This window comes from Myodes glareolus, chromosome 19 (genome assembly GCF_982192425.1).
Source record: "Myodes glareolus chromosome 19, mMyoGla1.1, whole genome shotgun sequence".
Classification (NCBI taxonomy): Eukaryota; Metazoa; Chordata; class Mammalia; order Rodentia; family Cricetidae; genus Myodes; species Myodes glareolus.
Genome location: NC_142044.1, coordinates 40,233,958 through 40,260,808, shown reverse-complemented (window position 1 = coordinate 40,260,808; position 26,851 = coordinate 40,233,958). Strand labels below are relative to the sequence as shown.

Genomic DNA, 26,851 nt, shown 5'->3' with positions numbered 1-26,851 from the left:
TTAGACTGCCCTTCTATACCAGTTAGCCGTCCCTGATTTCCCAGACAAAAGAGTAAATGTAACACTTGAAAGTCAAAATATTTTTAGGCAGGTGTGGGAGGCAGAAGCATTTGGATCTCTATGAGTCTAGGACAGTTTGATCTACATAGTAAGTTCTAGATTTTTACCAAACCGGTCCCAAGGTTTCTACTGCTGCAAGTACCATGGAGGAATAGCATGCTTCCCTGCTGAAATGAGCGAGTAGAATCCTTATATGAGTAAGTTCATAATATTGTATTGAGCTGACTTTATTTTTTCCTAAAAATGTGTGCTTAACCCACAAAAGGGTTCATTGAGAATGTCACTTGGGCTGGCATGGTATTTAATGATGCTGATGAAGTGCTAAGTGACCCCTTTGATGCAGACTGTCTTAGCATTCTATTTCTGTGAAGAGATACCATGACCAGAGCAAATCATATAAAACAAAGCATTTAATTGGGGTATAGGTAGAATTTTCCTGTGTCTTGGCAGATACTTCCCAAATATCCATTTAGAGACTTAATATAAATTATAAATGCTCAGCCATTAGCTCAGGCTTTTTTGTAGACAGAAGTTTTCTGTCTGGCCTGGTTCCTCAGTGGTTCAGTCCCAATAAAACACACAGAGGCTTATATTAATTATAAACAGTTTGGCTATTAGCTCATGCTTATTATTAACTAGCTCTTATGACTTAAATTAACCCATGATTATTATCTATGTTTAGCCATGTGGATTGGACCTTACTCACTCAAGGCATTCTCATCTTGCTTACTCTCATCTGGGTAATGACTGCAGACTGAGCTTTTCCTCTTCCCAGAATTCTCCTAGTCTGATCTCCCTGCCTATACTTCCGGCCTGGCTAGTGGCCAATCAACATTTTATTAAACTAGTACACGTGACAGATCTTTACAGGGTACAAGAGCATTATCATACAGCACTTGTTAATATCAAACTCTTACATTTTAAATTAACACATATTTTTTATCTACACTTTGTCAGATAGCTTGGTACCTTTCCTCATTACATCATGCATATCTTGCTTTTCTCTGCATCTGCTTGTGACTCCTGACTCCTCCCTTCTTCTTCCCAGCATTTTCTGTTTGGCTCTCCCCGTAACCTTATCCTGTCCAGCTATTAACCAGTCAGCTTCTTAATAAACCAGTCATAGTGAAATATACTCACCAGTATAAAGGAATATTGGACATTTCTCCCTTTTTGTTTAATTAAAAATATAGTAAAATTTATACAACAGAACGGTTATTAAGAATTACAGTTAACAATATCCAGTCCACTTGTATATAGTAAATTTGGCAAATTAAGAGAAAATACTCTATTATTTATCTTTGTGACTCTAAAGTTTTATATCTAATTTACTTTTTATCATAACTAAGGAAAACTTTAATTATGACCATCTAGTTTTCACTTCCATCAAAGACCCCAGAAGGGTAAAATGTTAACTAATGACAGGGACATTTGGTTGCCTGAATAGTCACTACAGGTTCTTCTTTAAAAGTGAGGCATCTAACTTTGGCCTATAGGCAGGCCTAGTATTTCTGACAGACATTTCTGAGAAACGGGATTTTGATAAACTGTCCTATCTTGTCTTGGAAAAAATTTGCAGTCACCTTTTTATGGTACCCTGGTCCAGTTTGGACAGTATGCTGTCAGCAATTGAGACAAGGACAGTTTTTTTTCCATAAAGAAAACAAACTCCATATAGAGTCCTGTCATAGTCTCTGAAGTAGATTGGTGCTGCCAGGAACATACGTGTCATACTGTCATGAAAAGCCTTAGGTTATTAAACATATTAAATGTCATATTCTGTAGGCTTTCAAGTGTTTGAAGACTATCTACCTATCTAAATATATCTTTTCATGTCCCTGAAAACATACCTAACATGTCCATGGACAGTACAGACTGTCCATTGTACTCAAGTCATCCAAATATGATTTTTTTGTTTTATGTTTGAGCAGATAAAATATATATAATGAGTCTTGTAGTTCTTCTAGGTTTATTGTTTGTAGCCAGAGTTCTTAGAGGGTCTTCCTCGTTCAAACATCATCATCCTTAAATCCATAGCCTTTTATTTCCTGTGGAAATAAGAGCATAAATTCTTCCCCAAAGTAACACATCTTTTGACTTCCATTTTGAAGTCAAGACATTTATCTAATATATAGGTTGATTTAATCCAAAAGCTTTTATAATCCAGTGTCTCTTAGCAGCTATCTCTTCTTTCTTAGCAGTCAAAAAACTTCAAGGTCAGCACAATAACATACAGTATCCAGACTGACTGTCTATTTTTTATCTTTAAACACACCGTAATCCATTCAGAGGCTTTTTGGCAGGGGGGTGGGGGAGGTCTAGATCTGTTTTTACACAGCATCTATATTGTTTTTTGATCGCATGAGACAAATTTTAAACAGCTATGTTAACTGCCACCAGTGAAGTTTAAGATAGTACATGGCAGCTGGTTCTTCCTGCAGGAACCCACAATACAACTTAACTCTTGGTCTGTTGGCATGGCTCACACTGGCAGCTCAAGCCCACAGGCAGATGCCAGCATCTTTATACTGCAGCTGGCATCAGAGGCACAAGACTAGAAAGTTGTGTTTGGCTTTATGTGTTTTTAGAATCTTCCCTCAAGACTTGTCAGGTTACACATGGAAATTGTGGCCTACACATTAGGCATCTTTTGTAGGCAGAATTTTTCTGTGTCTCAGCAGCAACTTCCCAAATAACTATTTAGGCTTAATATAAATTATAAATGAATGGTCAATAAATCAGACTTGTTAATAGCTAACTCTTATATTTTAAATTAACCTATATTTTTGATCTGTACTTTGCCATGTGGCTTGGTACCTTTCCTCAGTATAGCTTGCCCATCTGGCTTCTCTCTGTGCCTGTTTGTGATTCCTAACTTCACCCTTCTTACCAGCATTTTCTGTTTGAGTCTCCCCCTATAACCTTATTCTGTCCAACTATTGACCAGTCAGCTTCTTTATTAAACCAATCAGAGTTACATATATTTACATATTATAAAGGAATTGTTTACAGTTTCAGAGGTTTACTTCATTATCATCATGGGCAGGGAGCATGATGGTATGTACATATGCAGATATAGTGCGGGAGAAGTAGCTGAGAGTTTTACTTAGAGCTGCAGGCAGCAGGAAAGAGCTACACTGTGGCTTGGGCCTTTAAAACTACAAAGGTCATCCCCAGTGTTTCACCTACAAGGCCACACCTACTCCAGCAAAGTCACATTTCCTGATCCTTCTCAAATAGTGCCACTCCCTAATGACTAAGCATTCAAATATATGAACCATGGGCCATTCTTATTCAAACCACCACACAGACCATACTTTCAGAAAGCTTATAACCTTGTAGTCCATATATAAGCAAGCTTAGGGAGTATTGCCTGAACAGTTATATTAGAGGAAGGGCACATCCAGATTACTTATGAGATGAGATTGTGTCAAAGCTTGCCTAAGCTTGAATCTGTCTGTAAGTTGAGAAGTTTGGCCTCTGGGTGCTTGTAAGAGGAAATACCTTGTACAAAGGCACATGAAACCACTGGTGCTCTAGAGAAACAGAATACAATGTAGCTTTGTAAGATGAGGCTAGAGAGGTGAGCAAGTACTGGACCTGGTGTAACATGGAGTAGAAATTACATTTTTTTCAGGGCTGTTTGGTATTGAGAAATTATATTTTCTTAGTCAAGATTTTGTACTTTCTAAATGTCATCTAATATTGGATGTAGGTGGGTATTGAGGATAAGAAAACTAATTTTTAAAAAGGAATAAAGCTAGTAAAACCAGATAGATAAAGTCCATGAAATAGACACAGGTAAGAAAAAGCACACTGGAATGTTAGAGATTAGAATTAGAATTTGGTGCTAGGAAGGAGCTGATAATGTTGCCAGGGTTCTTATCTGAGTGGGATGACAGCATTTCAAATGGGATGAGGCAGAAGGGAGAAGACATGTTGGGGACAGGCTGTCTGAGTTGTAGTTGTATTGAGTTTGAGGGATCTGTGGCATAGGAGATAGAGAAGTCTATTGGCAGTAGGTAGTGACCTATCTAGTTCTAGAGGTTGGTAAGAAAGGTCAGCACAGAGTTGGTTTTATCTGTGAAAAGACATAAGGACATTGGAACTACAAACAGGAGCTGGTTTTTCAGAGGTGGATTTAGTGGTGCATCAGGAAGTTGAGGCAGGAGGATCACGAGTTCAAGGCCAGCCTAGATTATATGAGACTATAATTAAAAGATAAACATTTTTCAGCAAATATAAATAGCAGAGAAAGAGGGACACAGGCACAGAATTTAGGATTAAAGGAATATGTATAAGGTTTTTTTGTTTTGTTTTATTTGTTTTTACTTCCCCCCTTTTTTGTTTTTTTGTTTTGTTTGTTTTGTTTTGTTTTGTTTTTTCTTTCTTTTTTTTTTTGAGACAGGGTTTCTCTGCAGCTTTGGAGCCAATTCTGGAACTTGCTCTGTAGATCAAGGCTGGTCTCAAACTCACAGAGATCCACCTGCCTCTGCCTCCCGAGTGCTGGGAGTAAAGGCGTGTGCTACTACTGCCCGGCTTGTTTTTATTCCTTTGTCTTTAGTCTTATGGGGGCTGCCTCTGAGCTCCCAAATAAATACATGGAGTCTTATTCTTACTTATGAATGTCTGGCCTTATCTTGGCTTATTTCTAGCCAGCTTTTCTTAAATTATCCTGTCTACCTTTTGCCTCTGGGCTTTTACTTTTCTCTATTTCTGTATATCTTTTATTTCCTTCTTATTCTTCTTCTTTTCTCACTCCTCCCTCTTCTCTTTCTCTCTTTCTATTTATTCTTTCTGCCTGGCAGCCCCTGCCTATCCCTCTCCTGCCTTGCTATTGGCTGTTTATCTCTTTATTAGCTCAATCAGGTATGTCAGGCAGGCACAGTAACACAGCTTCACAGAGTTAAACAAATGCAACATAAAAGAATGCAACACATCTGTGCATCATTAAATAAATATTCCACAACATAAACGTAACACATCTTCAACTAATATTCTACACCAGATATGTGTTTGGGAATGAACAGACCTGAACATTTCTGAAATTTTGACCTAAATTGAAGCTGTGAAGGTGGCATTTCCAAATCTTGGGGTAAAGTAAACCCTGTGTCTGGGTAGCTGAACATTCTGCCTGCTTGCACCTGTGTTCCTTGGCTTCTGTTATTATTTGTTGAATTTAAGTTAGCAGGTAACCTTTTTTCTACCTTGACTAGGTATGGTCTCACAAATTGGCCTGAAAAGAGCTTTCCATCCTCCTTGCTAGTGTTCTGTACTTCCCTTATGTACAGCTTCACCTTAGATACCACCTCTGGACATCTTTTTTTGTGCGTTTGTTTTTGTTTTTCAATACAGGCTTTCTCTGTGTATCTCTAGGTTTCCTGGAACTCTCTCTTTATACTAGGCTGGCCTTGAACTCAAAGAGATCCATCTGCCTCTGCCTCCAAGTGTTGGGATTAAAGGTGTGCACCACCACCATCAGGCGAGTTGATAAATTTTTAAGAGACTGGTGCAAAATGATGCCTTGTGGACATTACAATACCACTGCACTCATAAATCATAGCGACTCTGGCTGCCTCTGTAAGACCTGCACTAGATCAACTTTTGTCTCCTGAGTGCTGGGATTAAAGGCCTACGAAGCCACAGACCGGCCCCCTGGACAGCTTGATAGCCAGTTGCTGTCAATGTAGGCAGTCAGGGTTTTCATTGTTCATCTATGTCTCAATTAAAGTGTTTTGTTTCACAGGCCCGTAATCCTGGTAATTGGGAGGATGAAGCAGGGATATTTGAGGTTAGTCTGAGCTACATAGGAAGACTCTCTGTCTTTCATACCCCTATCCCTACAAAAACCAAACAAACAAAAGCAACCCGCAAAAATAAGGCGTTTCAGATATCGCTCACTCAGTAAAATGCTTGCCTAGTACATACAAAGTCCTGGATTCAGCCAGGTGGTGGTGGTACATACCTTTATTCCAGTACTTGGGAGGCAGAGGCATGTGGATGGAGTTTGAGGCCAGCCTGGTCTACAGAGCAAGTTCCAGTACAGTCAGGGTTACACAGAGAAACCCTGCTTCTGAAAACAAAATGAAGTCTTGGGTTCAATCCCTAGCACCTTGGAGGTAGAACCAGAAGGATCAGAAATTCAAGTCATTTTCCCCGATAGAGGGAGGTGGGGCCAGCCTGGGCTATGTGAGACCCTGTCTCAGAAAATAAACTAATATATAGTAACAAAAATGTGTAGTGTTTTGTTGTTTTGGCATTTTTGTTTGGGTGCTTTTATTGCTCTGTTTTGACAGTGCTGGAGTATAGTATATTCCTTAGCAGGTTGCATTTCCAGATTACTAGATAAATATGCTGGTGACAGCAGTGAGAACTAAGAAGGGTGGTGAGGAGAGAGGCTGTACTGGAGTGATGAAGGACTTTTTCTATGCTGCTTGAATTTTTTTAATGAAAATTAAATTGAATCACACTGAATAGGTAAGTTTGAAAATTAAAACCCTGTCATATTAGTGGTGGTAGTAGAAAAGTGTCATTTGTTGAATATATATGTCTTTCACCTTGCCATATTCTCTAGGAAACACTTAGCTGTAATTATATCGTGCAAGTTTAGTTAAATACTTGACTATAGTCTATTTCAGTTTAATAAGACCTGAAAATGGATTAGTCTGAGGTTTACAGATTGTCATTATAGGTCCCAAGATTACTCTAGTTGCTCCTTAAGAGAGAGGAAACTGCAGTGGTTGGTAACTTGCCACCATGACAGTGTGTGACCAGGTGGTAGAATTAGATTACTTCTGAACATTTTAAAATAAGTCATTTGAAGGAATCTTCCTGGTATTCATCTCCGAGAAGGGAAATACTGCTGTAGGTAAATTACACTGTTGGTTTTAGAATCATTACATATGCTTGATTTTGATCAAGTAAAGAAGCTTTTTTAAGAAACCCAGTTGGAGAATACCTGCACTCTAGGCATGGCAGAACGTACAGGTAATCTCAGCTATTTGGGAGGCCGAGGTGGCACAGTCACTTGAGCCTAGGAGTGCAAAGATGCCCTATCCCTTATAAGAAAAAGAATGTACCTGGAAAATTACCTGTTTCCCTTGCTCGTCTGTTCTCTGTCACACACAGTGTCTTTTTTGTCCTCACCAAGTGTCAGCAAGTATCCAAGATGACAGCAAAACAGGCAAAGGACCTTGTTGGTTACCATCTCCACCTAAAGTTGTCTGTTGAGAGATAACACTGTGACACTGGTGTAGAGTTTGGACTGATCTAGAGAGAAGTAATGAGTCAGTCTGGGTGAAACTTAAATCAGAATAGAGAGTTAAAATGAGACAGTGTTGTTCTTTTGAGAATTAAAGGGTGACAACAAACTTAAGAATCTGACCCTTCTCTGAAGTGGCAAGGGTCACATGTAACTATGTAGCCCTGAGTCTCCCAGGAAGACCAAATCTGTCTGGAGAGGTGCAGCCATCTGCTTTAACTTTCTTTAGTGCCATTTGATGGGGAACTGCCAACATTAAATTCTTGGAGTTCACTTCAGCACATTTGTTGGATGTCTGCTCACCAAGTTAAAAGATGTATAAAACTTAATCCTTGCTGTCAGGGAGCTCATGTTGGGAAAAGAAAGCAGACTCCTGTATATTACCAGTATAATACAATATATCTATCTCAGAGGAAAATCTAGGAAAGTTCTGGAGGGGACACCAGTGGCAAAGGAGAGGAAGAGAATCAGCAAAAGGCTTCAGCAGCAATTAGTTTGTGTGTGGTGGACAGATGCAAATTGGATTGCACAGTGGAGAAATGGATCTAGCCAGTTCTCTTTTAAAAATCTGCACTAAAGGTAATAGATACTTACTTACTCATTTTAAGCCATAGCATACACACAGGTCAAATTTGCTTTTGAGATTGTTGTAACAACAGTGTGTATAACAGAAGTGTGAGAGTAATAATTTATTGGTGCATTGATTCAAACAGTTGTTAAGTACAGTAAAAAGAGGTGACGTTAGATACGGTCATTCGGTAAAGTACTACTTCAACCACTGTGATATACTGGGGTCCTAAAGCGACCCCTTATAGTGTATAACCATGGGGAATGGCTGTCTTCTCATAGACAGAGCATATGGTTGGTTGTGAAACAAAGTGGACAACTTCCAGGTGAAGACAGTTTTCTGATAGCCTGGATTAGCCCTTGTTTTGCCCTTCTCCACACACACAATAGTTGCATTCTGAGTAGGAGAAAGACTTGTCATCATGAAATAGTCACCACTGCATTTACTAGCTCCTAGTAATGAACTAAACTGAAGAGACCATGCCAACCATTATTTGGCAGTGTATTGGGGAGGAGCAAGAGTGGAACAGAGTCTTTGAGAAGAGGTAATGACAGTGAAAATGAAGAATTGTGGGTGGATCTGAAGTGCAAAATTGAAAGCAGAACTTATTGATGGACTTGTATGAAGGCCTTGGGAAGGGTGAGATTACTTGAAATGAATGTAGGTTCTCATCTGGGTCTTGGTAAAGACAGTGAAGAAGGAGAGGAATAGTCTAGACAGGGTGAAGGTAGAGTTTGCGTCCAGTTGAGTCTGGTGATTATGAGACATTCAGATGAAGACATTGAAAGGACAATTTTTGAGGGAGATAGGACAAATAAAATAGGAAATAGTAATGATTTGTGCATTGTGGTATGCCTGTAATCTTAGCATTAGACAGACTGAAACAGGATTGTGAATTCTTGGCCAGCCAGGGCTGTATAGGGAAGCACTGTCTTTTTAAAATCATTTTTTATTCTTTGAAATTATAACACAGTTCCATTATTTCCCACCTTCTCTTTTTCCCCCTCAATCTGTGCATGCCCCCTGCTCTCAAATTTATGACTTCTGTATCTTTAATTATTACTGCATGTGTGTATGTATGTGTTCTTAAATACATAAATACAATCTGCTTAGTACATATAATGCTATCTGTATATGTATATGATCTCAGGGTGGTCACTTGGTATTATATGGAGCTCTTCCTAGGGGAAGATCATTTCTCCTACGCTCAGCATTCCCCAGTTGCCCATAACTCTTTGTCTAGAGTTGAGACTCCCAAAGCTTTCCCCACTCCCTGTTAGTGTGACCATTGGTGCCATCATGGTGCAGATCTTTAGGCATTCATGTTGATGAGACTTAAGGGGTGTAGCCTCTCTGACATTTCTAGAAGAAGCACTCTCAAAGCAAATTTCCTGTTCTTCTGGTTCTTACAATCTTTCCAACCCCTCTTCTGAAATGAGACCTGAGCCTTAGGTACAAGAATTGTGTTGTAACTGTATCAGTTGGGAATGGGCATCACTTGTCTTGTTCTCTACATTTTGATTAGTTGTGTTTTTTTTATAATGGTTTCCATCAGTTGCAAAGAAAAGTTTCTTTGATGAGGAGTGAGAAGTATATTTACTTGTGGGTATAGGATAAATATTTAGAATGTAGGAGGGTTTATGCTTGTTTAGTAAAATGGCAGTTGTAGGTTCTCCAAGATCCATGACTTTAGTAACTCCAGGTAGTTGGCTTCGTTTTCAGTACCAGGTATGACTTTTCCTTTTGTTGGCCATGCCTTAAAATTAACAGGCTATTGGTTACTGCCAAGGTATGCATGCTACTATTGAACCCTCAGGTTATTATGCCATGATGGTCATTATTGTGGTTCATATGGGGAAATGCTATCAGTAAACAAACAAACCAAAAAAGAGATGCTCAGCACATAAAGGTGCTCACCTAACAAGCTGAGTTTAATTGGAACCTACATCAAGATAGAAGGAGAGAACTAACTCTGAAAATTATCCTCTTACCTCCACATGAGCACTTTTTTCATTCATGTAAACATGCTTTTTCTCATTCATGTAAACACATAATCAAAAACTTAGTCTGTTTAAAAAGAAAATAGTAAAGAGTGAACACAGATTTTGTTGCCATTTCAGAAACTGTTCTGTTTCATGCGTTGATAGGATGGCACCAGAACCTCACACCTTAGGCAAGTGCTGCACCAGGGAGATTCTCCCCAGCCTTTGCGTTTCTAATCACAATTTGCCCTTTATTGAATGAGTGTTCAGCATTTTGTGTTACATGTACAGTTTACAGTTTACTTTTTTTTTTTTTTTTTTTTTTTTTTTTTTTTACTTAACTTTGAAAGAAGCCTTGAGGAAGACGTTTGCAGAGTTAGGCCACTGCCCACAAACTGTAAACGGAAGAGTGGATTCATAGGAAATTGCCTACTCTGCTACTACTCTAGGCAGCTTACGTTGTCTGTATGGTTCATTTCCAGTTTTTTCTTTTCAGGGTTTTGGCTCTTTGCACTGAATGTAACCTAGACTGATCGTCTCGGGCTTGTGTTGCCCCAGAACACTGTCAAAGGTAAGTTTTATCTTTAGTAATTCATTTCATTTTTTTTTAAAGTATATGGGAAGACTTCTTTCTTGAATTCTTTTTTTAAAAGAAGATTTATTTAAGGGCTGGAGAGATGCTTCAGTGTTTAAGAGCCCTGGCTGCTCTTCGAGAGGACCTGGCTTCAGTTTCTTGCACCCACAGTCTGACTCATAACTGTCTGTAACTCAAGTTGCAGGGGACCTGATGCCCTCTTCTCATCCCCTCTGGCACCAGAGACATATGTGGTATAGATATGAACATGTAGGCAAACACTCTTACAGATTGGGTGGGGGGGGATTAAAAAATAAATTTTATAATTCAGCATTTCTTTTAAAAATAGACTTAATTGTGTTGTGTTTTTGTTTTGTTTTTTGAGACAAGAGTCTCTCTACATAAATCTGGGTGTCCTGGAACTCACTATGTAAACTAGGCTGGCCTCGAACTCACAAGTACTTGTCTAGCTCTGCCTCCTAAGTGCTCATATTAAAGACATTTGCTACCATGCCTGACAATTCATTTTTATTTCTTGTATATGGGTGTTTCACCTGCATATGTGTCTGTTGTGCTGATGTATGTAGTGCCGGTGGAGGCTGTCTAATCCTCTGGAACTGGAGTTAAAGATGGCTATTAGCTGCTAGATGGGTTCTGGGAACCAAACCTATGTCCTCTTTTAATACCGAGCCATCTCTGCAACCCCGAATTTTCTACATCCTTTTAGAAACGCAAATATGTTCATAATAACATTTTTTTGCATTCTTGTTTTAGCTATTTCTTTTAAAATACACTAGTACTGAGACTGGGACGTAGCTCAGTTGTAGAGTGCTTGCCTTCAATGCTTGATGCCCAAGTTGGTCCCTAATACCATACACATATACACTCATAAAATGCACTGGCATTCAGATTGATACTGATATTTGATTCATTTTGTGTGAAGTTAGTTATTAGGATTAGCAACTGAAGATTTAAGTGGGCAGTCCTTACTGCTCCAGCCCACATTTGTGTTCTAATTTAACAAGTCACTTTGCTGAATCTGCTCCTGTGGCATCTAGTGAACTATAGACCCCTTCAAAACTTAATTTCAGGGGACTGGAGAGATGGCTCAGAGGTTAAGAACACTGGCTGTTCTTCCAGATGACCTGAGTTCTATTTCCAGCAACCACATGGTGGCTATCAACCATCTGTAATGACATCCTGGTGCCCTCTTATGGCATGTGTATAATAAATAAATAAATAAATAAGTAAGTGATAGATAGATAGATAGATAGATAGATAGATAGATAGATAGATAAATGGATAAATAAAACACAGCTTAATTTCAGTCTTTCAGTCAGTATTGTTTAATACAGAATTACTGTTGGCAGACGTTTCTGTCCTGCCTGGTTCAGCCATTCAGTCCCAAAGAAACACACAGAGGTCTACATTAATTATAAACTGGTTGGCCTATTAGCTCAGGCTTCTTATTAACTAACTCTTACATTTTAAATTAACCCATAATTCTTGTCTATGTTAGCCATGTAGCTTGGTACCTTATATCAGTGAAGCATTCTCATCTTGCTTCCTCTGCATCTGGGTGATGACTGTAGACTGAGTCTTTTCTCTTCCCAGAATTCTCCTGTTCTGATTGCTCCACCTATACTTCCTGCCTGGATACTGGCCAATCATACAAGTGACACATCTTTATAGGGTAGACCTATAAAGACCATTGTCCCATAGTAAATCCCTGTGTAAGTCTCGTCTTGAGTTATCTTATTTGGTGGTGCTGGCATTAAACCCAAGGCAAACTAGGCACATACTAGGCAAACCCTGTATCAACTTTGCCGCTGCTCTTCTAGAAGACTGTTTTTTGTTTTTTTCAAGACAGGGTTTCGCTGTAGCTTTGGAGCCTGTCCTGGCACTAGCTCTTGTAGACCAGACTGGCCTCGAACTCACAGAGATCTGCCAGCCTCTCTGCCTCCCGAGTGCTGGGATTAAAGGTCTGTGCCACCACTGTAGAAGACTGTTTTTGTTTCCTGGATACAGTGGTTTTTGTGATTTTATGTCTTTGTTGCTGCTTTTTTTTTTCTCTTCTTTCAGCATTTAGACGAGGAAGGAGACACAGATGCTTTACCTCCCCTGTTGTCCTTTCTCCTGTGTCCTCTCCAGGGTCTTTTCTCATCTGAACTGAGAAAGCCTGCTGTCACTGCACTAGTAGTCATCCATTGTCTTACTGATGTTATTCAGCAGCTACAGTCTTGTCTATAAACTTCTTACAAACTTTGGATGTTTTTTAACAGATAATATAAAAATGGAAAAAATCATACATACTTAAGGGGTACACATGCTGTTTTGATATATATTTGCATTGTACACTGTTTAAGTCGGGATAAATAAATCTACCTCCTCAAATAGTTCTCATCTTTATGGTGAAAACATTGGAAATCTTTCTCTTTAGCTTTTTCCTTTTTAGATTTGTTTTTATTTTTAATTATGAGTTGGGGGGTATCTGGTGATGCAGGTACTCTTAGAGGTCTGAGGCAAATGCTGGAGTTACAAGTGCTCATGAGCCCACGTGGGAGTTGGGAACTTAACTCCTGTCTTCTGCAAGAGCAGTGTGCACTCTTAACTTCTGAGTCATCTTTGTAGCCCCCATCTAGCTTTTTAATATACAGTGTATAATCATCATCTGCAATTACCCTGCTACACAAAAGCACACCAGAGCTAGGAAATAACATTTTAAAACTGAATTTTTATTCTTTGTGTATGAGTGTCATGCTTGCAAATATGTCATGTGTATGCCTTGCTTTCACAGAGCCCAGAAGAGGGAATTGGATCCTCTGAAACTAGATATTGCTGATTGTGAATATCCACATGGTTGCTCTTAACTGTTGGACCCTATCTCTAGCCCTATATATTAACATTTTAAATAAAAAGTACTTCAGTTGGTTAATTCATTTGTGCCTACATAGAAACTCACTGAATATCTATCAAATGTACAGTTTTTGTTAGTTGTTGGTTTTGGTGTTTTGTTTTGTTGGTTTTTTGAGACAGGGTTTCTCTATGTAACCCTAGTTGGAACTCATTCTGTGTAGACCAGGCTGACCTTGAATTTAGAGATTTGCCTGCCTTTGCCTCCCAAGTGCTGGGATCAAAGTGTGCACCACTTTGTCTAGCTGCAGTTGTACAGTTTTAAGTAAACTTAGTACAGAGATTAACAAGTTCTAATATTTGATTTTAAGGGTTTAGAAACATCCCTGTTACATAGAGAATCTCTATGAGCAAAAAAATCTAAAACGGTATTAAAGGTTGATAATAGAATTCATACAGGCTGGCTAGTGGTTTTGCATGCTTTTAATTGCAGCACTTAGGTGGCAGAGGCCAGCCTGATCTACAGAGTGAGTTCCAGAACAGCCAAGGCTACACAGAGAAACCCTGTCTCGAAAAACAAATAAAGAATTCAGACAGGCCCTACTGAGGCAACCATCTTTTCTACCCAGAGATGGGTCAGGAAATACTTTACATAAGTTGGCCTTTGGATGATAAGTATTGGTGACAAGATGGGGGAGAGAGACAGAGGAAAGAATATGAACAGAAATATGGAAGCCTAATGTAGCTGGCATATTGGTGATGGAGGATTTAGGTCACTATGCTGGAACAAAGCGAGCAGGTAAGGCTGGAGAGAGTGGAGGCTGAAGCCTAAAAAGCTTTGACAACTCCAGCATACTTGCTTACTTTTATAGAAGACATTCACAGAATGTGTATAACATTACTCACATAGTAATTATCAGTTACTAAGCTGCTGTTCTGTGAGTACTGAGCATAGTGCCAGTTCAAGACTATCCATTATTTAAATGTATGATAAAAAGATGGAATGTTCTGCTGAAGCAAGTTCTCAGGACAACTTTGCTACCTCTGGTTATCCCTTCCGGTGAATTTTTATATTGATTTTTCAGCCACTGATACCTTACACACCCTTCAGTAGTCCACAGATGACAGCCCTAGTTCACTATGTACTTTTAAGTATTGCATTCTGTTTTGTCAAAATGACAGTAAAACTGATTTGGATCCTTAAGAATGATTTAAGTTACATTTTGAAGCAAGAATGTCATCAAAGTTTGCAGGTAGATTTTTTTCTAAATATTTATTTTTTCTTTTTAATAATGAATGTGTGTGTGCATGCCTGTGTGGGGGTGTGCATGTGTGTACAGAAACCAGAAGTGTAGATGTGTAGGATTGCTTGCAGCTGCAGTAGGTGGTTGTCAGCAACCCAATTCTGGTGCAGGGAGTCAGATTCAGGTTTTCTGCAACCATCTCTCAATGTATAGGATTTTTAGGTGTGGGATTTTGTTTGGGTTCTGCAGTTGAACTCAGACACTAGTGACTACTAAACACACACTCTCCTTTTGAGTTGTACCCCTAATCTGTCAAGACTTAAAAGAAAAAACACATTTTTGTTTTGTTTTGTTTTTTGAGGCAGGGACTCATCATTTGTCCTAGGTGCTCTGGAACTAGCTATGTAGACCAGGCTGACCTACAACTCATAGAGATTAGTATTCCTCTGCTTCCTGAACACCACACCTGACTAAAGGAAACACATTTAAAACTAGTAAGATTAATTCCAAAAGAGCAACAAAAGTTGAGTGAAAATAAGGGACACAGTGTAGCACAAATATTAAAAACCCAGAGATGGATATAGGGTTAATGCTAAAGATTAGAGAAACAAAACAGAGCAATAAGCCATTAAAGAGTCTACCAGTGCTCAGACCGAAGGGTGATCCTTAGACTGTCTAGACTGCACTGTCTCCACCAAACCTCAGACTCCATACTTCAGTGAGTTTCTGTCTTTTCCCCCTTTGTATTTCTTTCTCTGCCCAATCATACCGCTCCTGTCTCCACCTCCCTAGTGCTGGGATTAAAAATGTGAGCAGCCGCCACCTAGATCTGTTTCTGGATCGATCTTGTGTAGCCCAGGGTAGCCTTGAACTAACAGAGAGCTGTCTCTGTCTCCCAAATCCTGGGATTAAAGATGTGTCACCTCTCCCTGGCTTCTAGTGTCTTAGCTTTGCACTCTGATCTTCAGGCAAGGTTTATTTATTAAAATACAAATACAGTGTCGCTACAACAAAGAGGAAGACAGATTGTAGATGAGATACAATAAGTAAGTACACTAATGGAAAAATCAGGAAAGAGTTTTAGAAATAAAATTTAAGGATATTAGAAGAAAAGGATGTGGGTAAATGCAAGGGTATTGTTCGATGTCGAAATCACCATGTTGAGTCTGTCGAAGACCAGCCTTTATGAAACCCATACATTCCAGGGTAGGAGTGTGAGGATTAGAATTATTAAGTAAAAGGAACAGAGATATAATAGAAATGGAAGGCAGAAACACAGAACATCATCAGGAGGGAAAGAAAATAGCTACTGAATCCTGAATTTGTCCTCATTTATTCTCCACATGCTTATATACTTTACTTCAAAAGGGGAAGGAGAAGTAACAGACTTTATTAACATGATGTAAGGAATAGACTTGAATTTGGTCCAGGTAGAACAGATCTACCTCCATACCCAGATTACTAATTAACCACACCCTAGGTCAGAATCTCTCGTTTGTAACCACATCTGTTCTCAACAACTTTGAAAGAGCAAAAATAACCTCAAACTCTCTGACCTCCAGTCAAGGTGGAACAGGTTCACACATGTGGGCCCTCACAGTTCGATTTCTGTCACCATACAAATACACAAGGTAATTAACATGGAAAGGAAAAAGATTTGTCTTGATGCAGGGTTTTTGAATTTTTAGCCCATGAATTCTGAGTAAGGCAGTATATTGTGGCAATACCTCCTGTCAGAACAAAACTGTTTACTTTGTGTTAACAAAAGAAGGAAGAGACCAGTATTCCCCCATTCCACTCTAAAAGCATGTTCTCACAGACCCAAAGGTTTCTAGACCCAAACACCTTCCAAGTCTGTCTCAGAAACAGTCTCTTACTATATAGACCCCTGGGGGCATGTGAGATCCAAACAGGCAGGTGTGACCTGGAGATGCACAGAGAGATAGTGTGTTATGTGGAGAGAATAGGGACATTTCCCTGTGTGACTTGCAGAAAAGGGTTTGTATGGGAAGAAAGGAGGTTAGTGAAGAGTTTGAGAAGGTAAAAATTGCTACTAGAATCATGGGAATGGGGATATGAGGAAGGGAAGGTTGATACAGAATAGTGAACTTAATTTGGAAAATAAGTTTACATAAGTTAGGACAGAAGAGGACTCAATAAATAATACTCCACCTACCAAGTCTTGAATCAATAGAGGCATAGGACCAAGGAGTAAGACAAGTAGGGATCAAAATTTCCCTTCCATTATGAGTACAATTGGCTTTAGAGAACTGGCTTCTCTCTGAGGACAAGTAGGCCTCTTATTCTTAACTCTAGGACCTCACAGGTATATTGAGATGGCAACCCTAGTCTGAGGTAAGCCTGCCTCTTAGAAGAGTGGGAACAGAGCAGAATGGGTGTCTGCGAGGTAAAGGAGTAGCAGAAGAGCTGGATTGCGCAAGTTGAGGCTGAGTTTCTTCTAGACACACTAATCAGATAAGCACTTCACCCTGACAACATGAGTCAGGAATTTACATCCCTAATAATAAAACGTTGATATTGTATCGTGAGGAAGGAAATATCAAGAGTATTGGTCGGGGATATTTCTTTCTCTTTCATGCTCTTTGTCTCTCAGTCTTAACCAATAGGTCTGGGTCTGCCAAGGTATGCCCAGACCCTTCCTTCCTATCTCCCATGAGTTACAGTCAGAAACCTCTTCATTTCCATTTCCTCTTTGAAACACCCATGTGTGTCTAGCACAAACAGTTTAAACATAGAATTTCGCCGGCTTTGTAATGCTTGTGTTGTTTGAAGTTCAACTGTCTTGTAGCATATAGGCACCAAATAATTGTCTCACTTTCTGATGTCTAAAGGACGTGTGTGAAGGAAGTCTCTTGTCCACCATATAATCTTTGCCTCAGCCCAGCCGGCTTAGGAAAAGCTGGGCAGGCATAATTCAAGGTCAGGCAGCAATCTCTGTACACTGAAGCCACCCAAGCCTGCTAATGCCCTGTTCTCTTTGCTGAGGCCAGCAGAGCTGGCATTTACCTGCTAGGCCAGAGTGGTCAGTATATGCTGAGACTACCTGCACAGCTGACATTTAGTTTACATAAGCTTTTAATGCTACCAACCACTGTGACAAGCTGTGGCTTATTTTTGGTGAGACCTAAAAACCCCTAAGCTTTTGCTGAGGCTCTGAGCCTAATGCATGCAGCCCTGTCTCTATAGAAACAGCCACTTACCTAACAACAAAGTTGCCATAACTACAGTCACTGCTGAGGTCAAAATGCTGGGTGGCCTATAGTTTATAATACTCAGTAGCTAAAAGTTAGTGTACAGCTACAAACACTCGCTTTGCCCAATGTAAAGGAAAACACTTTGTCCCTCCCTAAAGTCCAGTTTAACAGAAACCTCAAAAATCCCACATGTAAAATGCCCTAAAATTTTAATCCATGTCTTTTATCGAGATTTCAATCTCAGGGCTGAGAAGTTGGCTCAATGGTTCAGAACATTTGTTGCTCTTGCAGAGGACACAGGTTTGGCTCTCAGCACTCACATGGCAATTTATAGCCATCTGTAACTCCAGTCTCGGGATCTGATGCTCTGACCTCTGAGAACATCAGACAAAAAAATAAATTTTAGTTCAATACACCAAAGGTTAGGGTGGTTGGGGCACAGAAATGACACGGTCCTTCTGATGGAAAATGAAATAAAAGATGTTGTCATCCAAGGGGAAGGGGCCATGGTGATGCTTCTGTTACTACACCTATATACAGAGCAGTGAGTTTCTTAGCACAAAACCACAGAATTCAACAGACTTTGTAGGTGTGTTGGTGTATGCCTATAGTCATAATACCTTTAGAAGATGAAGGCAAGTGGATCAGCAGTTCAAGACCAACCTCAGCTACATAATTAAAACAAATAACTAGTCGGCTGATAGTGGCACATGTCTTTAGTCCTAGCACTCAGGAGGCAGAGGTGGGTGAATCTCTTGTGAGTTCGAGGCCAGACTTGCCTTGAGGGGCATTCTGAAGGTGTCCCACATTTCTGAGGAATCGAGGAGTACGCCTGCTTCCTGGGCAGCTACTAGTTGAAGAAAAAGGGTCGAGAATCACATATCTTGTCTTTCTGAGCTCTCAGGCAAGCTTCTATGCCTTCTCTGGGACAGTGAGCAGCTAGAAGTGAAGGGGTGCAGAAAGATGAGGAAGCCTTCCTGTCCAGGTGCGCAGTCACAGGGAAAGGCCAAGAGGTAATCGAGAGTGGAAATCCGTGGGCAAGTGGGGATTTAGAGTAGAGGGGCTTCCTCAGTGGCTGTCAGTATTGTGTACTAAGTGCGAATGTTTTGCCACTAATTCTGAGAAGAAAATGATTCTTCCCAAATCTCCTTAGGGACATCAAGCTTGAGACAAGCAGTAATTTTCTCAAGGTCACACATAAATAAGCATTAGTGTTTGAGTCTGTGCTTAAAGCCACAGCAATCTTTGCATGTTTGTCACTGCTTCTTGCCCCTTCATGCTTAGCAATGGTAAGGTTGTCTGCTGCCACCCCAGCTGCTGGGTAATTCGGTATCCTTTATTGGTCTGCTTTAACCATTTCTACTCTTACACATTAGCAAATTGAGGTTTGGAATAGAACAGGCCAGACCCAATTAGACCATGATGACTGGGCAAGAGCTTGTGAAGAGATAATGGATTGAGCAGTGAGTACAGGGGCAGAAGTTGGAGTTAAAGCCTTGAAGGTAGAAGAAGGGTGGAAGACAGATGAATGTTTGTTTCTGGGGATGGGAAGAGCAATCATTGAAGGGGAGGAGCAATGACTGACAGACCGGGGACTGATAAGAGTCAAGCAAGTCAGGCTAGAACAAGATGCTTAAAAAAAAAAAATCTGTAAGATTGTTTTGGCTATCCTGGGTTTTTTGTTTTGCCATATAAACTTGATTATTGTTCTCTCAAGGTCTGTGAAGAAGTTTGATGGGATTTTGATGGGGATTGCATTGAATCTATAGATTGCTTTTGGTAGAATTGCCATTTTTACTATGTTGATTCTTCCAATCCAAGAGCAGGGGAGGTCTTTCCATTTTCTGGTATCCTCCTCAATTTCTTTCTTCAAAGACTTAAAGTTCTTGTCAAATGGGTCTTTCACTTCCTTGGTTAGAGTAACCCCAGGATATTTTATGCTATTTATGGCTATCGTGAAAGGTGATGTTTCTCTGATATCCCTCTCTGCTTCTTTATCCTTTGTGTATAGGAGGGCAACTGATTTTTTGGAGTTGAATACCTCTTCAATATAGTGCTTGAAGTTCTAGCAATAGCAATAAGACAACATAAGGAGATCAGGGTGATTCGAATTGGAAAGGATGAAGTTAAACTTTCGTTATTTGCTGACGATATGATAGTGTACATAAGCGACCCTAAAACTCTACCAAAGAACTCCTACAGCTGATAAACACCTTTAGTAATGTGGCAGGATACAAGATCAACTCCAAAAAATCAGTTGCCCTCCTATACACAAAGGACCGCGAAGGGTCCGTTCACCCACTGATAACAAGGGTACTGATCGAATGAGAGCTCACCAAGGCCAGCTGGACTGGGACTGAACGAGCATTTGATCAAACCGGATTCTCTGAATGTGGCTGACATGGGGGCTGACTGAGCCCCCGAGGTCCAAATGAAGACTGAGAAGCCATTGACAATGGCACTGGGTCTTATTTCGTCTGCATGGACTGGCTTTTTGGGATCCTGGCCTGTTTGGATGCTCACCTTTCCTGGACCCTGAGGGAGGGGGGAGGAACTTGGATTCCCCACAGGACAGGAAACCCTGACTGCTCTTGGGAATGGTGAGGGAGGAGGAGAGTGAGTGGGGGGAGCGGGAGAGTATTGGGAGGAGGGGAGGAAGTGGAAAGAGTGTTTTCGGATACTTGAATAAACAAAAAAAAAAAGAGAAAGAAAGAAAGAAAAAAAAATCTAGTAGGTGGATCTGAAGGGTGAAGGAAGTAAAGTTGTAGCTGAAGTTCACCTGACAAGAGCTAGTGGTCATAGCTGCTCAGCAACTTCCAGTCTCTGTCTTTTGTCAGTGAGCGTGAACCTAGTTCATGTCATGAATTTAGTCAGTGGCCAGAAGATATGAGGGGCCAGGGAGGGGCTAGAGTGATGGCTCAGTGGTTAAGAACACTGCAAAGGACCCACATGGTCATTCATAACTATCTATGACTTCAAATCCAAGGGCTACAACAGGCACACATGTGGTGCATATACATGTATTCAGGCAAAACATTTATGCACATCTTTTAAAAAGATGTGAAGAGCTAGGTGGTGGTGGCAGATGCCGTTAATCCCAGCACTAGAGAGTCAGAGGCAAGCGGATCTCTTGAGTTGGAGGCCAGCCTGGTCTACAGAAGGAATTCTAGGACAGCCAGGGCTACACAGAGAAACCCTGTCTGGGGATGGGGACAAAAACAAAGAGAGGTGAGGATAATACCTCCTAGATAGGGCTGGAGAGATATCTCAGCAGTTAAGAGCATTTGCTATTCTTTCTGGAGGACCAGAGTTCAGTTCTCAGCACCCACATGGCAGCTGACAAACATCTGTAATTCTAATTCAAGGGAATCTGATACTATTCTGGCTTCTTTGGACACCAGACACATGCATGCTACATAGACATATGGAAACAAAATACCCATATATGTAAATTTTTTTTTAAAGAAAGGCCAGGGATAGAGCCCCTTGCCGAGGAAGCAAGCATCCTAGAGACTCTTGGGGAGAAACAGCATCCAACTGTGAGCTGCAGAGGCCTGGGAGTAGGAACAAGGGGTGAGTGTGCTGACACATGGTCTGACTGTAATCTTCACTTTAACCAAGAGGAGACAGTTGTGAAGCACTGTGCATGCCACATCTTTCTGGATAGGTTATTGAATTTTTCCAGTGTTGTCTTCTCTTCCTCCTCCCCTTTCTATTTTGCTTTTGAGGCAGGGCTTCACTCTGTCTCTGAGGTTAACTTCAGATTTAAAGCATCCTCCTGCTCAATCTTTCAAGTGCTTGGATTTTATGGGTGTGCACACAACATCTAATTTTATAGGATACTAGGGCTGAACTCAGAGCTTCAAACATGCTAGGCAAGCACTGTACCAACTGAGCTGAAATCCCAGCTCCACCAACTTAATTGGCATAGAAAAAACAATTCCATTTCTGCATTAATTGCCATAAAAAGTGAAGGACATGATCAACTCCAAGAAGCTTGTTTCACTTGTGAGCACAGAGAGCCTGAGCAATGGTGGCTCATCTGGACCTGAGTGAGAAGAGGGTGAGTGACAGCTATTACTATGTCAGTTTTACATTTCTCATTACATCAACATATATTTTTCCTTTAAAAGTTTATTAGTGAGTACAATAGATATTTTGATACCCCTTTGCCACATAACCAACGTGGAAATGTAGAAGTTCCTTCTTGGCCTCAGGTCTTATGGCTTGGGTAGAGAGATGCCTGCACCAGAGCAGATATCCAGGGTTGGGTACATTCCCAAAGAGTTTTCCTGCATACAAGCATGCATTATAAGCATCTTTTTAACTGTTACTTAGTGATCACTGTGCTAATCAGTTGTGTCCACTGTATTTGTCAGCCATAATGGTAATGGTCATGGGCACTTTGGTGGTCAGTTGTAGTGTTCACTGGTAAATCATAGTAGTCATTGTGGTGGTCATTATGATAGTATCCTCTGTGGGTTGGTCATAGTGGACACTGATGGTCCTTGATGTGGTCAATTGTAAGTGGTCACTGCCATAATTACTGTGGTGGTCAGTTGTAGTATTCACTGTGATGGTCAACCATCGTCACATGTGATGGTAACTGTCATGGACACTGTGGTGATCATTGGTGTGGTCAGCTGTAGTAGTCACTGTCATCACTATGGTGGTCACTTGTATTTTTCACTGTGATGGTCATCTTAGTGCTCACTGTGGTGGCTAATTGTAGTGGTTGCTGTGGTGATCATTGATGTGGTTAGTCATATTGGTTATAGCCATGGTCACTGTGATGATCATTTGTAGTGTTTGTTCTGATTGTCAATTATAGTCACTGTTGTAGTCAATGTCATGGTCACTTATAGTGTCCCTTGTGATGGTCAGACATAGTGGTTCTTTTCAGTTGGTTTGACTAATTATTCCTAAATAAATATATATTTGAATTCATTAAAATATAAGCCAGATTTTAAGATAAATGTTGCATATATTCTTTCATATGGGAAATCTAGATTTAAAAAAAATACTAAACTGGGCAGTGCTGGCACACGTCCTAGCAGAGGCAGGCAGATCTCTGTGAGTTTGAGGTCAGCCTGTTTTACAGAGTGAGATCCAGGACAGCCAGGGCTGTTACGTAGAGAAATCATGTCTGAAGAAGCAAAACAAAACAAAACAAAAAAAAAAGAAAAGAAAAGAAAAAGAAGAAGAATGGGGCTAGGATGAATGGCAGTTAGTTTTGAGGAAAATTGAAAAATAAAAAATGTTAAAAGGAAACTTTAAAAGTTAGCTTTGAGGGCTTGAGCTTACTCAGCAGTTATACTTAGCTCTTACAGGGGACTTAGATCTGTTCTCAGCACATGTATGACAGTTCATGTCACAGGCCTTGGCTCTTACTATTAGAGGAATTTTTTTTTTTGCTTTTTTCAAGACAGGGTTTCTCTGTGTTGCTTTGTTGCCTGCCCTGGAGCTAGCTCTTGTAGACCAGGCTGGCCTCGAACTCACAGAGATCCGCCTGCCTCTGCCTCCCGAGTGCTGGGATTAAAGTAGAGGAAATTTTTAAAGTACTTTCAGTTATTTGTAAAAAAAATAATATTGTAGGAAACAATAAACCACTTTTATTGTATTATTCTATAGATAACCAATTTGTGTAAAAATCAGTGAGCTGACATTTAGTTTCTTAGGCATATTTTCTTGATAGAGTGTCTCAGTTACAAAAGCCTACAATGTTCAACATGGCTATAAATACAAGAAAGGTAGCATAGCCTAATACCCGGGAAACAAGACCTTGTACAGGTTTCTCCTCTTTGCTCATCGGCATCCTTTCTGGCAGGTGTCCACTGTAAGAGTCATTGAAGATTTCTATATCACCTTTGCTAAAAACCAAACAAATAGGTCAAGAAATGTAAAGCTATTAATACCCCAGTGTCTCAAACCTTTTCCATCTGTCCTTCGAGATGGGGAAGATGCCACTCCACCTCTTTCTCATCTTCTCTCAGATGCCTCACCATACACACATACACATCAAGAGGTACACCTGATTAAAACCATTGCATCACAGCATCCAGGATCTACGTGACAGATTTTCATCTAAATATTTGAAAAAAACAAAGTTTTTCATTTGCACATGTTTTTCTCTTTTACCTTCCAGGCAGTGTCTGTGTTTCTGCAGAGTTTTGCACAGAGTCTGTTCCCATGCAAACCAATGAGGGAGAAGTAGAGGAAGAAAGCAGTTCCAAGGTCAGTACTTCACTCAACAGAGGAGTCCTGGAGTAGCAACTGAACAGTTAGTGCCAGTGGATGGATTGAGTGGGTGTTTTGTTGTGGGTGAATTTAGAAATTAGATTGATGATATCTTTCTTCTCAGTATACTTCCTCATTATGCTACATGACAATTTAAAAACAAATTTTACCAGATTGATGGATTGGTTGGTTGTGCGTGTGTGTATATGTGGTACTGTGGATTAAACCCAAGGCCTGGCTCATGTTAGGCAAATGCTCTGCCTTAAACTATACTCCTATCCCTTTTTAAATTTTTATTTTGAGACAGTGTTTGCCTAAGCCACCTAGGCAGGCCTTGGACTCGACAGTCTAGACAAGCCTTGAATTTGCGATCCTAAAGCCTCAGCCTCGTACGAGACTGGGTAATAGTTACAATTCATTCTTAAAATACTAGTATTGTAAATTCTGTTATGAAAGTTGTTTATACTTGTGAAATTTGAAACAAACCAGAAATATATGAAGCAAATTTTGTAGGATGGAAGGAAAGATTGGCTTTCTTGGTTTGTAGTTGCTTGATTATTATTTCAAAATCAGACTAAAAATAAGGGGACAAAGCTGGACATGGCGACACATGTCTGTAATCTATTTGGGATGCTGAGACAGGAGGATTGCCTTGAATTTGAGGCCAGCCTGGGCTATCAAGTGACTAGCAAGCCATCCATGCCTACATAGCAAGTCCTTGCCTCAGACAAACAAAAAAAGAAATTGGATTTTAACTTTATTTTCGTCAGTCTTTTTAATTAAAAAATTTATCTCCTTGTCTTTTTTATATAAAATCTTATATTTGTAATGATTTTTTGTTAATGTAGGACTTTATTTATGTTAACTTAACTTAGGGATATCTGTGAATAGAAAGCTGGTTCCGGGGAGAAATGTAGCATTTTCTTTATATGTGGTTTGAGCTAATCTATTTCTTTTTTTTTTTTCTTTTGGGTTTTTGAGACAGGATTTCTCTGTGTAGTCCTGGAACTCACTCTGTAGACCAGGCTGGTCTCAAATTCACAGAGACCCAACTGCCTCTGCCTCCGAAGTGCTGAGATTAAAAGTGTGTGTCATCACCACCGGCTTTTGTTTCTTTTTTCAATAAGTATACTTTTGCTTGCAAGCATGTATGTGCATCCCTAATGTGCCTGGTACATAAACAGGTCAGAAGAAGGTGTATGACATCCTGAAACTGGTTGTGAACCACATGTGGGTGCTAGGAACCAGTCCTGAGTTCTCCACAAGAGTAGTGAGTGCTCTTAACCACAGAGCCATCTCTTCAGGTCTCAATAAATAATTTTTAATCATATGTTAAATGGTGATGTAACAGGGAGAGATTATTCTCAAGATGACCACATTCTAAAGAGAAACAAATAAATATAAAGATAATAGTTAGAAACACTGTAAGTACTGTGAAGAATGGAAAATAAAGCATAGATTAAAAGGGGACTAGGAAAAGAGGAGCTTAGACTATTGAGGAAGACCTCTATGACGAGATCTTAGCCAAAGGACCAGGAGGCCAGCTGTGGGAAAAGTGAGGGGAACAGTGTTCTAGACAGAAGAAAGGGCTGTGGTGGCCCCAGCCTGTTCCAGGAACTATCACATGCCCAGGTGGCCTGGTGTGATAACAGGTTAGAAAAGGATGTAGAGACTGTGCTCCTCAAAGGCATATTCTTTGTACTGGGCAGCCTAATGCAAGTGTTGCCTCTGGGAAGAGCAAGATCCAATGAGTGTTTGAGAGGTCAATCTGATCACCTGGAGACTGCTGGAGAGCCATGGTTCTCTTGTCTCCAAACCTTTTTTAAGTGCTGGAATCATAGGTACATTTGGTTTCTGTGGTACTGGAGCTTCATTCATGCTAGACAAGCACCCAGAAATTGAGCTACATCCCCAGTCCTGGATAATTTTTTAAGGAAGTTATTACTTTTTTTTTTTATTAAAGCTAGTATAATGGCTTACACCTGTAATCCCAGCACTTGGGAGGCTGAGGTAGGATTGATTGTGCCTTTGAGGTCAGCCTGACTACGTAGGAGTTCTGTCAGTCTCAGCTAAATAGCAGGACCTTGTCTCAGAAGACAAACAAAAATAGTGTAGCAGTGCTACACAGAGAAATTTTGTCTCAAAAAACAAAACAACCTCCCCCCCCCACTAAAGTAGTCATTGAATATGGTGACAGATGAGTTGAGGTATATATGAGCAAAGAATAGCAGACTGTGGACAGCTGTTGAAGCTTGAGGATGGCTGTGTAGAGGTTCATTCATATTTACTTTATACTTATATAAAAATTACTGTAACAAAAACTTTAAAGCTTTAAAACTTTGTGTTTGTTTTTGTGCCCTTCCTCCCTCCCTCCCTATCTTCTTCCCTCTCTGCCTCCCTCCTCCCTGCCATCAGGAACTCCTGAGGGTCTCCTGCTCAGAGCAGCTACAAGCTGTCTCAGGGCAGGGGAAAACAAGCTGTTTACAAGAAATTCAGGATCTGGGGGTTCACAGCTCCCAACATGGAAGAAACAGCAGAAATATTAAAGGGCCATCAGATCTGCAAGCTTGATGGAAACTAGGAATCAGTGTGCTATCATATCTGAGTTCAGGCCAGATCCTGCTGCTGCTTGCTGGGGGTGGGGCTGCATATATCTAGAGGAAGGAAAGTGAGTTTAGCTTTTCTTTGTATTGCCTTGGAAATGGAATCACTGATCCAGAGAGTGGAATACGTTAATCGAGGACTTGAAATGACAAGATTTCTTGAGGGGAAAGGTTTGGAGTTGAAATTATGGAGCAGATGTTAAGAGTATTTATATATGAGTATGATGGCCAGATATATTTACAAGATACCAAGA

The 26,851-nt window shown here is 40.2% G+C and overlaps 1 protein-coding gene across 6 annotated transcripts in view; it reads left to right on the top strand.

The window, feature by feature from the left end:
* Tnrc6b (trinucleotide repeat containing adaptor 6B) overlaps positions 1-26,851 on the top strand; it is a 242,124-nt gene that overhangs the window by 36,607 nt on the left and 178,666 nt on the right. For 5 of the 6 annotated variants that reach the window (XM_048454733.3, XM_048454729.3, XM_087898946.1 and 2 more), the window contains exons 2-3: positions 10,368-10,442; positions 23,903-23,991. In XM_048454733.3, coding sequence (XP_048310690.1) covers positions 23,947-23,991 — 45 coding nt within the window. In that variant the 5' untranslated portion in view covers positions 10,368-10,442; positions 23,903-23,946. Of the gene's footprint in view, positions 1-10,367; positions 10,443-21,222; positions 21,331-23,902; positions 23,992-26,851 lie in introns of all 6 variants that reach the window. The other variant, XM_087898944.1, reaches the window with a different exon arrangement.